Below are 15,466 nucleotides of genomic sequence, written 5' to 3'. Positions count from 1 at the left end.
CACAAGAGCTTGACTAAAACATGGAAAAGAACAGTTAAAAGAGGGCCAAGAGGAAAGAAGGTTTTCCTTTGGAATGACAGGCAAAGTGGCGCAGAAAAAGAGGAACTGGGTACCTGGTCCCTAGGAGTTTCCCAGCCTTCACCTGTCATTTTTTGCTGGGACTCATCCCTAACTTTTAAAGCTGCTTTATGGCAGAACTCCAGAACAAGGGACTACATTTTTGAACTGAGTCTGAAAGAGTAATTCTTGTAATTTATGGCTTGAACATTTGAAACCATATGATTGTAGCAGTTAGCAAGAACAGAACGAGCCCTACTAAATATTCCAACAGTCACTGAGACCTCAACAGAAGGAAGGATTTACTGTGACAGAACAAACACAAAGCCTGAGAAAAAGTGAACTTCAGAGGAGGTGCTGTACATGGGAAAAAAAAAAAAGAGGAAGCACTGGAGTGCATCACAATGTCATCGGCAAAGTATATAACCCTAGGTTGTAATTGCACTGTTGTATATTTTGTTCCAGTGGATAAATAGTACTAAAGGTACTAAAGAGCAGCAGGATAAGTGTAATGTAACAGCTTCTGTGAGGTAACCGATACTGGAAAAGTGCACACATTCGGGGTCCTCTCTTGTTGGAATTTACTGACAAGTGTTGGTTTGAAACGCTTAAAGATGAAAAATTTTGTCTTTTTGGTATGATCTGTACTGATCCTATATGGAATGACTTCCGTGACAGAAGTACACGGACACAGCTGACTCCGGCTTTTCCTGTCAGAATACATTTTCTTTTCAGTTGAGCAGCGGAGGGCGCCTCTCCTCAGCCTCCGGCCGGACGAGGCAGACCCCCCGTGCCCATCGGAGCGCTTTCGCCGGCGGGCTTCGGCGCCAGCACGCCGGGACGCTCAGTGACGACCCCAGCCCACAACCGGACCCGCCGAGGTCTCCCCTCACCCCCGCCCCGTCACCGCCTCCGCGGGCCGCCTCCCGCCGCCCGGCCGCGCCTGCGCATCGCGGTAGCGGGCCGCCATGGCGCAGCCGGGTCGGGCCAGCCTGAAGGAGCAGCGATACGACCGGCAGCTCAGGTAGCGCCGCGCCCACACGGCCTCCGCGGGGCTCGGCCTCGGCCCTGCCTCGCCCCGCTTCTCGCAGCGGCCTGCAGCCGCTCCGGCGGCCCCGTTAGAGCGGCCGCGGCCCCTCAGCAGGCGAGGGGCGGCCGCCAGGGACGTGCCCGCGGAGGGCAGGGGGCTGAGGCGGGGTTTGGGGTTCGAGACGGGTGGCTGTCCCGCCGCCGTGCTGCCGAGGGAGCCTTCGTCCCGGCCCCGGGGAGCAGGCAGAAAGGAATCGAGTGGGCTGGGGAAAGGGCGGCTGGGGCTGGAACCAGCCCAGTCCGGGGGCGTGGCGAGCCTGGGTGGGTGTAATTCCCTGTGCCTTGCACGCGTCTGGAAATCTCACAGAGGTTTTAATGCCTTCCTCTCTGTCTTCATGAAGTTTTCTGCATGTGAAGAGGGTAAAATCCCGGCCCCTATGAGGTCGGGGGGGTTGTGAGTCAGGACAGCGGAGCCACGGTTTCAGCCTGAGGATTATTGATGTTTTAAGTGCGTTGCCTAACCAAGCAACTCCTCCAGGCTGTTCGCCAAGCTGCCTGTACATTTCTGTGCCTTGCACCCTCTCAGATTATAGAATTACCTCATTTATAGTGAAACTTACAAAAAAAGCATTCATTAAGTACATCATTAATAGTGAAACTTAGGAAAAAGCATTCAGTTTTAGTTTTTTTCTCCCAAGGGCAAACTTTGCTTAAGGAGTGTTTTGACCCATCCTGTTTTTTAAAAAACTAAGTATGTTGCAGTAGGAAAAGGTGTGTATGTTTGTCTGGTGCAGAGTGTAAGGACAGAGAAAATGAATCAGCAATAAATTAGATTTGTTCTTTAGACACTTTGAGGTCTGAAAGAAAGTTTATTTTACTTGATGCTAGTTAGCCCTTCTCAACGGCAAATGGAAAATAGTATGCTAGCCTCCACTTGTGATCGTTCAATTCTTTTTTCTTTTTTTTATAATCACTTTACTATGGAGGATTAAACACAGAGTGCTTCTGTTTTTATCCCAATATAGATTGTGGGGTGATCATGGACAAGAAGCTTTAGAATCTGCCCATGTTTGTGTGATAAATGCAACAGCCACAGGAACTGAAATACTCAAAAACTTGGTGCTACCAGGTAAGTAAATGTTAGTTCTATATTTGTGCTGTAGTATAGCTGATAGTAAGTTCATAATGCGTAGTTATTCAGAGTATTTTTTTTTTCCTCCAAGGTATTGGTTCATTTACAATTGTGGATGGAAATCGGGTCTCTGGAGAAGATGTTGGAAATAAGTAGGTTTGTTACTGGCTTCTTAAACAAATTGAGAACTAGCAGAATTCCCTAAGTAGTTTCATCTCCATGCTTTTAAAGTTACATAAAATTCTTCATAATGCTAAACCTCCATATTTTGCTCCAAGTCTTCTTTTTCTTTGATGTTTGTGATGTATACAGCATATGTGATCAGCAATTTGATGTTAGCTGAGTTTTACTTTTTTTCTTTAGCTGCTGTTATTGTACCTAACAGATCTATTTGCTTCATATGTCCAGTTTATAAAGGCAATGGTCTGCTCAGTATAAAAATATTTTTAATAACTTGTTTGCTGTCCCTGAGACATGAGTAAGATTTGCTTGCATTTCAGCATGGTTAAAGTTATTTTCCTTAGTGGCATAACAGTTGTGGTGACAAAATGTTATTTTTCATTAGTTTACCATTGTGAAACTATGACTGATATTTCCTTAGCTTCCATAGCTTTGAAAGGTGTGCAGCTGGGGATAGGATAAGAAACTTATTACAGATTAACAAATTACTTTTGATCTGTAATAATTTTAGATAACTTTCTCTTACAGTTCGGGTACATACCCCAAAATATCTGTCTACTTGCTGGGTTAAATGTGGGGTAAGGATATTCTGTTACACGAAGAAATGAGTACTAATGGCTCTTTAATGAGCCTAGTGAAAATGAATCTGTAGTATGATCCTGGCTTCTAGAGGAGTTTGGCATGTCTTATTTTTCAGATTGGTGGCTCAGGTAGTGAAAATTTTCCTTAACAAACTGATCATGAGGAGAATATAACAAAGCAGGGAGGAGGAAAGCAGATTTAAAGGGGAAGTTGTTTTTTTTTTTTAATATGAGAGTCATCAACATAGTCTGCACTACAGAAGGTAGCTTCATGTTGTTTTTTTCAAAATGTTTTTTTTTTCTTTTCAGTTTTTTTCTACAAAAAAGCCATATTGGTCAGGTAAGGATGTAATAAATGTCATTTTAGGTATATTGAAAGAATGAATGTATTGAGTATGTACTCAAATGTAGTGTTGTAATTAATGCCCAAAAGATATGTATAGGTTAAAATCCCTATATTCTTTAATTAAGAGATTAATGTTTCATTCATTGTAAGTGAGAAGAAAAGCTCAGTTCTGTCAAGACTGAATGAAAAAAAATAACAGGATCTGGTTAAGAATATCGTCGGAAGTGTAAAGTGGAAGAGAATTGCAGTTGTTGGAGTAAGGCTCAGAACAGAGGGGTGAAGGAGCAGGGGGCAAGGAGGAATCACCCGGACAGAAGAATACAAAAAGCACGAGTAACTCCTAAAAGTTCTCGAACGAACCTGGAAATTAATAAATAGCCATCACATAACTTTTGTTTTAAAAGCATTGCTAAAAATAGTCTTAAACAATTGTCTGCTGTTATGGGATTTATTTTTTCTTTTGCAAACAAGGCATGGAATATCTTAGCTTATGAAGAAGTCTGTTTACCATTTATTATATATAGTACTGATATAAACTGAGTTTCAAGAAGTTAAATAACATCTTTGTTGTTCCAAAACAGAGTCGCGCCCAGAGTGCCACTGAGCTTTTGCAGGAATTGAATAACGATGTTTCTGGAAACTTTGTGGAAGAGGTCTGTCTTAAAGTATTTTATAGATTTTTTTTTTTCCTTTACTTTACATTGTGAAGACTGTGAAATGATAACTACGTGTTGTGTCTGTAGTAATGCAGTTTAAATAGCTTTGTGATAAAATGACATTTGAAGATGATGTTAATTTATTTGATAAAAGTCAATTTTAAGTATTATTTTGTAATTTCATTATAATACGGTAGCTTTCACTGAACATTTTACATTCAGTGTTGAAAAGACTTTATCAGAAATTTTTGTCATGTTTCCTGACGTACTTTTCTCTACTGTTCAGAGTCCAGAAAAACTCCTAGACAATGACCCTTCCTTTTTCAATCGGTTTAACTTAGTGGTTGCAACACAACTACCAGAAAGGTAAAGAATCACTTCAAATTGTTTCTTTTGTCTTCATTCAGTGGTAAAAGCAGGTTTCAACTGCAGCTATGTTCTTGCGGGAAAAAATAGGCAAAACAAAACTCTTCCATTGTGAAGGAAAGTTATAATAAATGACTGTATTTTTCAATGGACCTTTCTATATGTTGATATTTAGTTGCAGATCTTGTTCAGATCCTTGACTGACTTTTAGGTGCTTTCTGCTGTTTGTGTCAACTACTCTTACGTAGTGGAAATTGTTTCTGGTCCAAAGTTGCTATAACAGTTATTCCTATTATGTAAAACCTAACAGATAGCAGGGTCTGTGATACCTTTGGGTTTTTGCAAATGTATTTTGTCATTTACATTTTGTTGTTTATCATATCACTCGCTCTGTTTTACCTACGTAATAATATTGCATAGATAAACTTCAATAAGACCCAATGTTCGTGAATTTTTTTAACCTGTGGTCTCTCATGCTGCCTTCCAATAAAAAATACAACTGAAAAATGACAGTTCTCATAGCATCAAAATGCTTAGGGGAGAAGAGCATGCTTCTGTTACTGTAGACAGGCTTCCTCCACAGGGGAAAGAGGTTGCTGGATAGATGAATTGTTTTATCTTGCTTTTGCAAGGAAGTAGCTGTTCATACTTAACTCATTCCCCTCCCACCCCCTGCCTGCTTACGTAAAAGCAATAGGAATTAAGAACCGACTGGTTTCTTAGTAAAGTGATCCTTGCATGCACGCATTTGGGAATTAAAAGCATTTCTTATGTGCTATTTAAAAACCTCTGATTTAAATTGCCTCTACCAGAAGTTACGTTTGTCTGTGCAATAAACATATCTAACTTGTTTTCTTCTTTCACAACTCACTGAAAAATTTTCTACTTAATTAACATTCAGAGCATTGGGACAATAGAGTTAAATACGAGTAAGACAATGGATAAACATATGACCAGTCTATGTTAAATTCATGTGTAAAATTACTCTCCGTCAGAAGTTTGATCATGTGCTTAAAATCATAATAATGATAGTGGAATACTCTCGTAGAAAACTTCTTATACAAGTAACTTGTACAAGAGTTAACTTTGCGGCTATTCTTCTCTTATATATCTGAAAAAAAAACATATTTTTCCTTACAGTACGTTGCTACGTTTAGCTGAACTTCTCTGGAATTCTAATGTTCCTCTGCTGGTCTGTAGGACTTATGGGCTGGTTGGTTACATGAGAGTCATCATCAAAGAACATCCAGGTTAGATTTATTTATTTTTTTTGAGATCAAGATTTTTCTAAAAAGTGTAAAGCTTCTAAATGTAATGTCACTTATTTCAACTTTATTTTGTGAGGTATTTAGTATCTCCTAAGTCTTCTACGGTTTGCAGTTCCTCACCAGCATTCTTTGAAAAATGCGTAGAAACTATGGACTGCAACAGATACTATTGGAGGTTATCTTCTGACATTAAACTTAGCCTACATGAAACACTTTGAGAATCTAACAGTTAAACAAGCAGGTGATGCACTATGTTTGGTATATAGCTGTGTTTTGAGGGCTGGGCATAAAGCTGAAATGCATCGTATAACTTCTTTTGCAGTTGTTGAATCTCATCCTGACAATGCATTGGAAGATCTGAGACTGGACAAGCCATTTCCAGAACTGAGCGAACACATTCAGTCTTATGACTTGGATCATATGGACAAAAAGGTTGGTATGTGGTTTACACTATGGTCTCTAAGACAGGTGCAGACTCAAAACGGATTCTGTGAAAACGCCTCTTAGCAGATGACTTTTTTGGTGATGCATCTCATCTGAGCAGAGGCAACAGGAGAATCAGTCATGAGGTACTGCTTTTGGCCCAGATATTACAGTCTGTATTTCAATCTTAAGCAAGGGGGAAGGTCTTAAGAATACTGAAGGACAATTTGTCTTTAGATTGATTTCTCCTCTACCCCCCTCCTCCCCTTCTTTATGATCAATTACTGCTTTACTGCTGCAGAGCTTTGCGGTGTGGATATTTGTACATGATGTTAAGTTGTGCTTCAGAAAAATATGGGAGAACTTGGCTCATCTACACTTGTCTTAAAGCAGAGGAATAACAATTTGTTTTTTAGAATTTAGAGGATGTTATTTCAGAATCAAAATCCAGAACATGTCCAGTGTTGTAAAATAGTAGAAAGGATGTTACAAGTTTATAATGAAAATAAGTTCTTAATTCGTTTCCTGTTTTTATCTCTTCTAAACTTGACAACAATTTCTCTGCTTTTCAATTACAGGACCATAGCCACACTCCATGGATTGTGATTGTAGCCAAGTATCTAACAAAATGGTTCAACGAGGTATGTTGCAAAACAGGATAAGGAATCAGTTTGTTGTTGTTACTACTACTACAGAGTTGTCTTTTCTAAACCAGATTATTATTTTGGCAATAAGTGCAAAACAAAACAAGATGGAAGCATAAAAATATTACTAAGTGAAATACAAATGAATGTATGTGAACCTTAACAGACTCCTAAAGTTCAGCAGTATGAACACCACGAGTTTAGTAGATATTTTTAAGACAAACTCTTTTTGTGTTTTTAAATTTAGAAAAGTGATCAGTTGCCTAAGAGTTACAAAGAAAAAGAAGCCTTCAGACAACTGATTCGGCAAGGTAATACCTCCTAAGAGTTTTTTTTTTTTTTTTTTTTTTTTTAATACTGGCAGAAATATATAAGGCAATATTTGAAAAATAATCAGAAGTTCTCTCAGGGTTAAGTTAAAAAAATTTGCTGACATATACGATGTGATTCTTCTGCTACATGATAACTTCATACAGATAGATCTTAAGAACCCTAATTTGCTTATAAATACATCTTGACAGTGTTCCATACTGTTCACTGTTTAAGATACAGTATGTTTTCATTTGAATGGGAGGAGAGGCACTGAGAAAATTTTGTTGAAAATGCTGATTATCAACATTGAAAATGTGATAAAGAGGGCAGTGAGTGGCTTTTGATGCTGACTTACTAACTGGAAGTATTTAGTTGGTCAGTTGGCCCATCAAATTGTTGGTGGTAGTTGCAGTCCTAAATGACTAGTCGAGAGAGATCATGTAGGCTACTGAATATAGTGTAGTCCGTGAACAGACTTCATTTATTCAGATTTTTAAATTTAATACCTCTTGCAGTTGCTAAAATTGAGACTTTTTTGAGATCTAGAAATATATTGTCTTAAATGGTTGTATAATTAAAACTTTACAGTTTTGGAATATCATCATTTAAAGATGACCTGTGTGCAAGCTGCTTCTAGGAGTGGTTCTGTCGTTTTCATCCCTAGTTTATGTTAGGGAACTGATCTGCTTGAAAAGTAGTGATTAGCTTTGGTGAAGTTTTTAGTGGAGTCCTTTTCCTGATTGGAATTGCTGTATGAGTTCAAAAGCATAATGGGGCACCTTAGCATAAGTGGCTCACATGCACGCACACACATAGAAAGATTGGGTGTGGGAAGGAGAGTTAAATTGCTTTTTAGTTTTATCAGTATATCTTGGTGATAATCCATTTTTTGTTGATGTGTCATTATGCCACAGATAGATCCAAAACTAATCTGTTCTGTTGGTAAGACCTAAATGATGAGACGTAATTCAGGGAATTGTGGTGTGTGTGTTTTTTGTTTTTTTTCCTTCAATAAGGTATCTTAAAGAATGAAAACGGGATCCCAGAAGATGAGGAAAACTTTGAAGAAGCTATAAAAAATGTGAACTCAGCATTAAGTACTACAAAGGTAAAATAAACATTTATATGATATGCTTAAAGAAATTTCAAACACCTTATTTTTTCAGAACATACTCACTTTTAGGATGAATTCTGTTGCAACATCGATATTTAATTAAAATGGCATTAGTACAACCTGAAAATTGAAATTAAGTGCAATAAAATAGACCTAGACTAGGTGGCACTGTAGCTTATGAAAACTCCTAATTTTGCTTGTTCATGCGAGGAAGCTCCGTTTCCTTCATGATGACTTTAATTTAAGGATAGAATGAGTCAGCAACCAGAGTTCATTAGTAGTGTATTGCTGTCTTAAACTTTTACACTTTAATTCGTGGAGGAAAATCCAGTAGGTGGCCTGGTATAATTACACAAAATTAGTAGTCATGAGCGTGGATGATGTCCGATTTAAATACATTGCTAGGAGAAAGAGAGTGCTTGAAGTTATGCTATATTGAAGCTGCTCACTGCAGCATTTATTGCGTATAGAAATTGGGCTGCAAAAGACTTCTGACTCAGGAAATTCAGTACTTTCCTCTTGGAGAAGTTATATGATATTCCTTTCATAAACTTATCAAGCCTAAAAATATTAGAAGTGAGGTTTTCATTGTTGCCTGTATCTAATCCTGCAGTAGTAACTCACGGTTTAAAATTTACCTTAATCTGTCATCCATGATAAGCTGCAAAAGCTATGTGGAGTCAAATCACATTCTGTCAAGCTTCATAGGTTACATTCCATTTTTATTTCAACTGTGCTGATACTTGTTTGGACATTCAAGCCTACCAAGAAGGCAGCAGGTAAAATTTTGTGCTGGCATCTGAGCTACTGTAGTAGCTTTCTGTAGTCCGCTTTCCAGGATATTACTGATTTATTTCGATTTGTGCCAGACTCTGAACTGCAGCAGTTAAGGAGTCACTCTCACTTTTGCAGCCTCCTCTTCACTTTCTAATTCTTTTTGGCTGCTCTGCCTCTCCTAGGTAGGATGGGCAGCTGCAACTGTTAATAACTTGCGCTGATGGTGCGACCACTCTTTGTTTTTAAACTCTTCCACGTAGAAGATATAAATATGGAAAAATTGTTTGTAATGATCTTGATCAGAAGTAGGTGTCTTGTTCTCATGCAGTGATTTTTTGAATGTCTGAGAAGCACTGACTGCCAAAGGTTCAAGCAATATGTTAGTACCAAACTCTGAGATCACTTGGGTTGGATCTCCAGTGTAATGAGTACTGATGTAATTCAAGAAGTTAAGTCAAGTAAAGTCAAGTAAATAAACCCAATTTATTTTTTCCATAGATTCCAAGATGTATTGAAGCAATTTTTAATGATGATTGCTGCACAAATCTCACAGAGCAGGTAATGAGTAATTAAAGGTAAGAGTTAATTGTAGAAAAAGCATTACAAATAACATGGTATACATAACTTTATTGTTCATTTGCAGTCACCCTCCTTTTGGGTTTTGGTTCGAGCTCTGAAGGAATTTGTGGCAAATGAGGGGCAAGGAAGCTTACCTGTCCGGGGCACTATTCCTGATATGATAGCAGACTCCAATAAATTTATCAGATTGCAAAATGTGTAAGTATCCATTTTTTCTAGAAAAGCAACTAATGATACTAAAGGGTGATGATTTCAGACCTATGTTCAAAAAAAAAAAAGGGGGGGATGAAGAGCGGCTGGGGAAGCCCTGCAGACTGGGCCTACCTGCTCCTGTCTGCAGCAAATGTTATCTGCTGTATGGAACCAGGGCCCGACTCTTTCATATGTGCCAGTTTCCTGAGGCTAGGTAATAACAGATCACGTTTCTTCATTTCAAATCTAATAAAGATGTTCCTGCAGACAGTAGATCCCATAGTCTAGCTACTGCAGTCCGGAACATTTGCTTAAAGTAGATCACTGATTAAACACAGCCTCTTTTTTTCCCTCAATATGATTGTCAGCCTGGTTACAGAAATTCTAATTTCCTAGATAACTGTTTCCTAGATAATTAATTCTAAATATGTAATTCTAATAAATCTCATTTGAAGGCATCACTCAGTAGGTAAGCAAGGGCAACGACTTGGTGATTGAATATTAACTATAAATACTAAGCAGCATCAGCATGGATCAAGATTTTAGGAAGGCCATCTTTGAAGGCATGTATCCTCACCGTAAACTTACTATTCCTGTGCATCATGGATATTACGTAAATTATTGGGCCAAGAAGACTTTATTACATTGTACTGTTATCTTCAGAAACTCTTAAAATACTTCATGCCCAATAAAGGATGCACAGCTGCTGTTCTCATACTTTACTTAATCTTCTTCCAACTGTTTGTAATAGTGTTTTTTTTATATGAACTGGTTTCTAGAATATTTATGCATGTAGCTTGTAAGCCGTTTATTTAGTGAACAGCTCAGTCCTGCTGAGTAGTCATACAGGAATATAAGTGCGTTCATGATCTTCAGATAGCTTGTTTTCATTCATGGTGCATGTATCTTATAATATAAAACAGGAGGAAATGGTTTTCTCTGTGAAGTCTAAGATGATAATTCTATGCTGTAATTAAGAATATTTTATTATTGACAGGTACCGTGAAAAAGCAAAGAAGGATATTGCTGCTGTGGGTAACCATGCTGCTAAATTGTTACAATCCCTAGGCAAGGTAATTACAAATGTAGGCCGCTTTTGATAGGGCAGAAATACTTTTTCCTGACATTCTGTAAAGAAATATGCCAAGAGATGGATATGAAAAGAGAGCTTAATTATCTCATTCCCTTAAGTTCTAATGAGATACAATATTTGTGGTCTGTTCTATTTATCACTTTTGATTTGGTCATATAAAATAAAGGCAAAATACATAAACAGCTATATTATTTACAATTTTAAGATAGCCCTTTTTACAAGAATAAGTAGTTAATATCACAATGAGTGTATTAGTATACCTGAAAACATGAATTGTCTGCTCTTTGTATTGTACTGGAACCAGTGTATTTTCTGTTCTAGGCACCTGAGTCAATTTCAGAAAGAGAACTGAAATTACTTTGTGAGTATGCTTGGATTCTATTGCAGTGTTTTGCACATGATGAAATAGTAAACAAACAAACAAAAAACTTCCGAATGATAACGTAGCTATTAATTGGTAGCTCAGTAGTTGAACTTTTCAGCCATGTGCTTAGCCGTTGCATTCATCATCTTCAGTGTAGAGAACACGCTCAGCATCTTTCAAAAGTGAGTCTGTAAAGGTTGGCTTTAGAAAAAGATGGAATATTTTTTTCAGGTCCAAACAACAGGTAGTAGATAGCCTCTACTCTCTGTAATTATTGCCTAGCCTCTACTTTCTGTAATTATTACCGAATCACTGTTGTACAATCTGTGATGCAGACTTCCGAGTGTAGGCTCTGTACACTTCTTGTAGTCTGAAAAGGTAAAACAATGATTCAGGGAATAGTACTGCTTATGGCAGTTATGTTATGTGTTATGGATATATTCATGTGTCTATGGAGCAGCCTGAGTAAGTCTCCTCACAACTGGAAAGCTTTCCTGTAAGCACGTAGCCAAGAACATGCTGTATTTACATATCACTTGCTGGAATTTTTAAGCATCTCTTAGAAGTTACTAATTTGTTTTGAGTGCCAGGTTGTAGGTGCACATTGGGTTGGTTCATTGCCGTGATAGTGGAGGAGAACCTTTTATTTGTTCATGGCTGTAGTTAAAATATTAATTGAGAATACGTGAGATAGTGGTAGATATGGTGGAAGATGGAGAATCTGTTCATTTACAGCAGAAGCTGATGGCTGTAACTGATGAATTGCTGTAAAAGAGATGCACACACTGTGAGCTGTTACACGTAGCTGTTAGATAACACAACAGTTATGCTTAGAATGTGGAAGCAAATAAGCACAAAGTATTTCTGCAAATATATAGAGCTAAGTGTAGTCTAATAGATGTTATCACTGAGCTACAAGAAGAAACGGATTCAAGACAAACTCATCATTGTATTGTTTAACAATGTTTTACAGATCAGAGATAAGATTTATAGATTTAGTAATTGATGATGCCTTCAAGTCAGTAATGCTCGTCTTTCTGCATTTTCTGCTTAGGCAGCAACTCAGCTTTTCTTCGAGTAGTGAGGTGTAGATCTCTGTCTGAAGAGTATGGTTTAAACACTTTTAACAAGGATGAAATAAGTAAGTACTCCTTTATGGTGTGTACTTTAACTGTGTTTTCAACTTGAATGGTTTTGTGATCAGAAAGAATTGCATGTTAAATATATTGTTTCATTGTGCAGTTTTATAATTTGGCATCAGTTAGAATTATGTTTTTGTTAACTGTAGGATGTTGATTTCATTTTGATTTTTGAAAGTTCAAAAATGAAGTTACAGAGTAACGCATATTTAATTTTTTCCATTTTTTTTGGTAGCACATACATAAAACATTGTCTTTCTTTAAACTTCTCTTTTTGTACCCCTGTTATTTCTGACAGAACTGGAAAGGTGCTTTCACCTGACCAAAGATTTGATAATAATTATCTTGGCCTCTCTCAGTTTAGGTTTTCAGTATGTGAATAAAGGGAAAACTAGTTACTTAACACTTTTTTTTTGAACCTGCATAAATTAAAAAAAAAAAAAAAAAAAGAAAAAAGCTGGAAATAATTTTTATCATCACAACTTGTTTAAATGAAGCTCATACAAGTTCTCTAAATGTTTTGGACAAAATGTATATGCATTTATAAATGAAATGTATATAGTTTGTATAAGTATACAATTGGGAATATTGATAACTTTGGTAAAAGCTCCTTGAATTAGCTGATAGTATCTTTTGAGACTTAGGTAGTTAATTTTTAGGAAGACTACTAAACTGTTTTAAGGGATTTAAGACCTGTTTTATAATTAGTCATAATTAAATGTATGAAGCATGCATTTCAAAGCCCAAAATTACAGCTAACGAATATCCCATTTAACATAGCAGCTGTCAGTTGAAATGTGAGTATCTTCACTGAACGGAAATTATATCAAACGTACAAAACAGTTTTGTCATGCGCTCTGGAGTCAAAATCAACTATCTGGTAGATCAGTCATTTACATTCTCGGTGGCAAGCTTTCTTAACAACAGAAAAAAATCTAAGGATTTTACAGTTTAAGTACACGGGGAAATACTTGATTTCAAGTAATTCAAACACTTTATTTTTCCCTTTAATCTGTACCTGCTAACCACTTCTTCTCTATTTTCAGTTTCCAATATGGATAACCCAGACAGTGAAGTAGTGCTGTACTTGATGCTACGGGCTGTTGATAGATTTTATAAGCAGCATGGTAGATATCCAGGTATGTTAATATCAGTTGTCATCATAAGAGGTACGAAAATTCAATAGTTATTACAATACTAGTTACAAACTCCATATATAACATTTGTTGTGTTTTTGTTTCCTTATTAACGCAACTTCAACAATGCAAAAATTAAAGAGATTATTTGGGGGGGAATTTAGATAAATTGATACCACTGAAATGCGTTGCATGGATTATGAGTTAATTCAACTATGCTGCAGTTTGTCATTATCATGAGTAGGATCAACAGAATTATTAAATATTATCTATTGCTATTAGTCTAATATATTAATCTGCTTAGAATTTTTTTTTTCAGAAGAAAAATAATTAATTTTGAATGTGGTGTTAAAGCTACATGATGAAACAGTTTGATTTATTTTCCAGGTGTCTACAATTATCAGGTAGAAGATGATATTGGAAAACTGAAATCATGCCTTACAAGTTTCTTACAAGAACATGGATTGTCTGTAGTGGTGAAAGATGACTATGTTCATGAATTGTAAGTAAAATGTCATAAGAGTCACTTTGTAAAACTGACCTGGAAATACTAACTGTTACTTTGCTGTCTAGTTGTCGCTATGGAGCTGCTGAGCCACATGCTATTGCTGCCTTCATGGGAGGTAAGAATGCTATTGTGTTTCCGTATCTAACAAAGCAATCTGCAGTTGTACCTGCTTGAGTCAGAATCTTGCTGTTTTAATGACTTGGTATTGTCAGAGCAAAGACTGTAATTGTAGACTGTTGTCTAATATGTAACAAAATTCTCCAGTTGTGGCTCCTCCTAGCAAGGGTTTAAAGTCAGTAAAAGAAACCAAGTAAACTTAAATAATCCCAGTAGATTGTGTTTAAAAAAAAAAAGTTTGAAAGAGGCTTATATAAAAGAATACCTATAGTAATTTTAAAAGGGAATATTTACAATAATATTGAATATATTACATTATTTTAAAGGAAAATGTGTACCATGATAATTTTAGGTTAACTAATGGTTAAATGTAATTAATCTTGACTGCTTACATTTTAATTGTGTGTAGATATGTGCACAGAGAAATTATATATAGTAAAGCGTATCTAAAGCTAGATTTGAGGCTTTTGAAGTAACAGCTTTCAGAGCCTCTTCTATATTTGGAAGTACTGAAAGACATTTTTTTACTAGGAGTTGCAGCGAGCACTTCCCCAGCAATCCCAGTGTATACAGTTCTAGATAAAGAACATGCTTTTTTTTACTGGATTTAAAGTATCACTTGCTAACTATATTACCTTATTTTATAGGAGCTGCTGCTCAGGAGGTCATTAAAGTCATTACAGGACAATTTGTAATTTTTAATAACACCTATATTTACAGTGGAATGTCACAGACTTCAGCAACTTTCCAGCTGTAGAATAACCATCTCGCATTTGTTGCCACCAGGCTGTGCTGCTGTGTTCTGTAAATACTGTGGTGGTTTGCCACTGACTGGACTGTTCTGTATTACCTGCAAAATTAAAGTTCTTTTGTTTGTAATGATTTTATCTGTTTTTTTTTGTTTGTTTGTTTTCCCCACTAAGGGTGAATAAAATCATTCCCAATTCCCCTTTTTTTTAAATCTAGAACTTTTTGCTACCTTCGTTAGAAAAAAAGCTGTTTGCATATTAAGTTGTATTTACAAATTGGCTTACCTGGTTTGCAGCAGAGATTTTTTTTTTCATTAAAGCTGCTAATCAGGTTGAGGGGGATGAGTTGCAAAAGGTTGAAGGTGGATGTAACTGAGGGGAGACCTAGGCAAAGCTGTAGTGCCCTTTACTGAGCCAGTCTGAGGATGTTATGGGAAAAGATTATGCTCAGAAAAGACTTGGTTTGTTTCAGCAGTATTTATCTAGCACAAGATGGTTTCTCCCCCCCACTTTGTGTCTGGCAAATGTCAGGTAACAATTAACCGCATGCGTTTCATGGTGTAGTTGTAATTTCCCAAATGCTGAGTATGGAAAGGGAGCCGCAGTGCAAACTGCTCGTCCCCTCTCCTTAGACTAGAACCACGCTAAGGTTCGGGTGGTGCTCGGAGAGGGTTAAGAGGGGCTGTCCGGCTCGCTGCGGCTAT

General features: G+C 37.1%; 1 protein-coding gene across 1 annotated transcript; it reads left to right on the top strand.

Moving 5' to 3' along the window:
* Positions 1-772: 772 nt before the first annotated feature.
* NAE1 (NEDD8 activating enzyme E1 subunit 1) lies at positions 773-14,898 on the top strand. The gene is made up of 20 exons (XM_035543508.2): positions 773-1,081; positions 2,112-2,215; positions 2,310-2,370; positions 3,289-3,319; positions 3,907-3,978; positions 4,268-4,347; positions 5,488-5,597; positions 5,938-6,047; positions 6,617-6,679; positions 6,930-6,993; positions 8,011-8,102; positions 9,384-9,443; positions 9,529-9,662; positions 10,654-10,729; positions 11,071-11,110; positions 12,168-12,254; positions 13,299-13,391; positions 13,776-13,890; positions 13,962-14,011; positions 14,661-14,898. Exons 1-20 carry the CDS (start codon positions 1,026-1,028, stop codon positions 14,768-14,770), a joined length of 1,608 nt encoding a protein of 535 aa, XP_035399401.1. The 5' UTR covers positions 773-1,025; the 3' UTR covers positions 14,771-14,898.
* Positions 14,899-15,466: the final 568 nt, after the last annotated feature.

Source organism: Cygnus atratus, chromosome 12, assembly GCF_013377495.2.
Source record: "Cygnus atratus isolate AKBS03 ecotype Queensland, Australia chromosome 12, CAtr_DNAZoo_HiC_assembly, whole genome shotgun sequence".
NCBI classification, from domain to species: domain Eukaryota; kingdom Metazoa; phylum Chordata; class Aves; order Anseriformes; family Anatidae; genus Cygnus; species Cygnus atratus.
The sequence above is the reverse complement of the archived record's forward strand: the minus strand, read 5'-3'. Positions and strand labels throughout refer to the sequence as shown.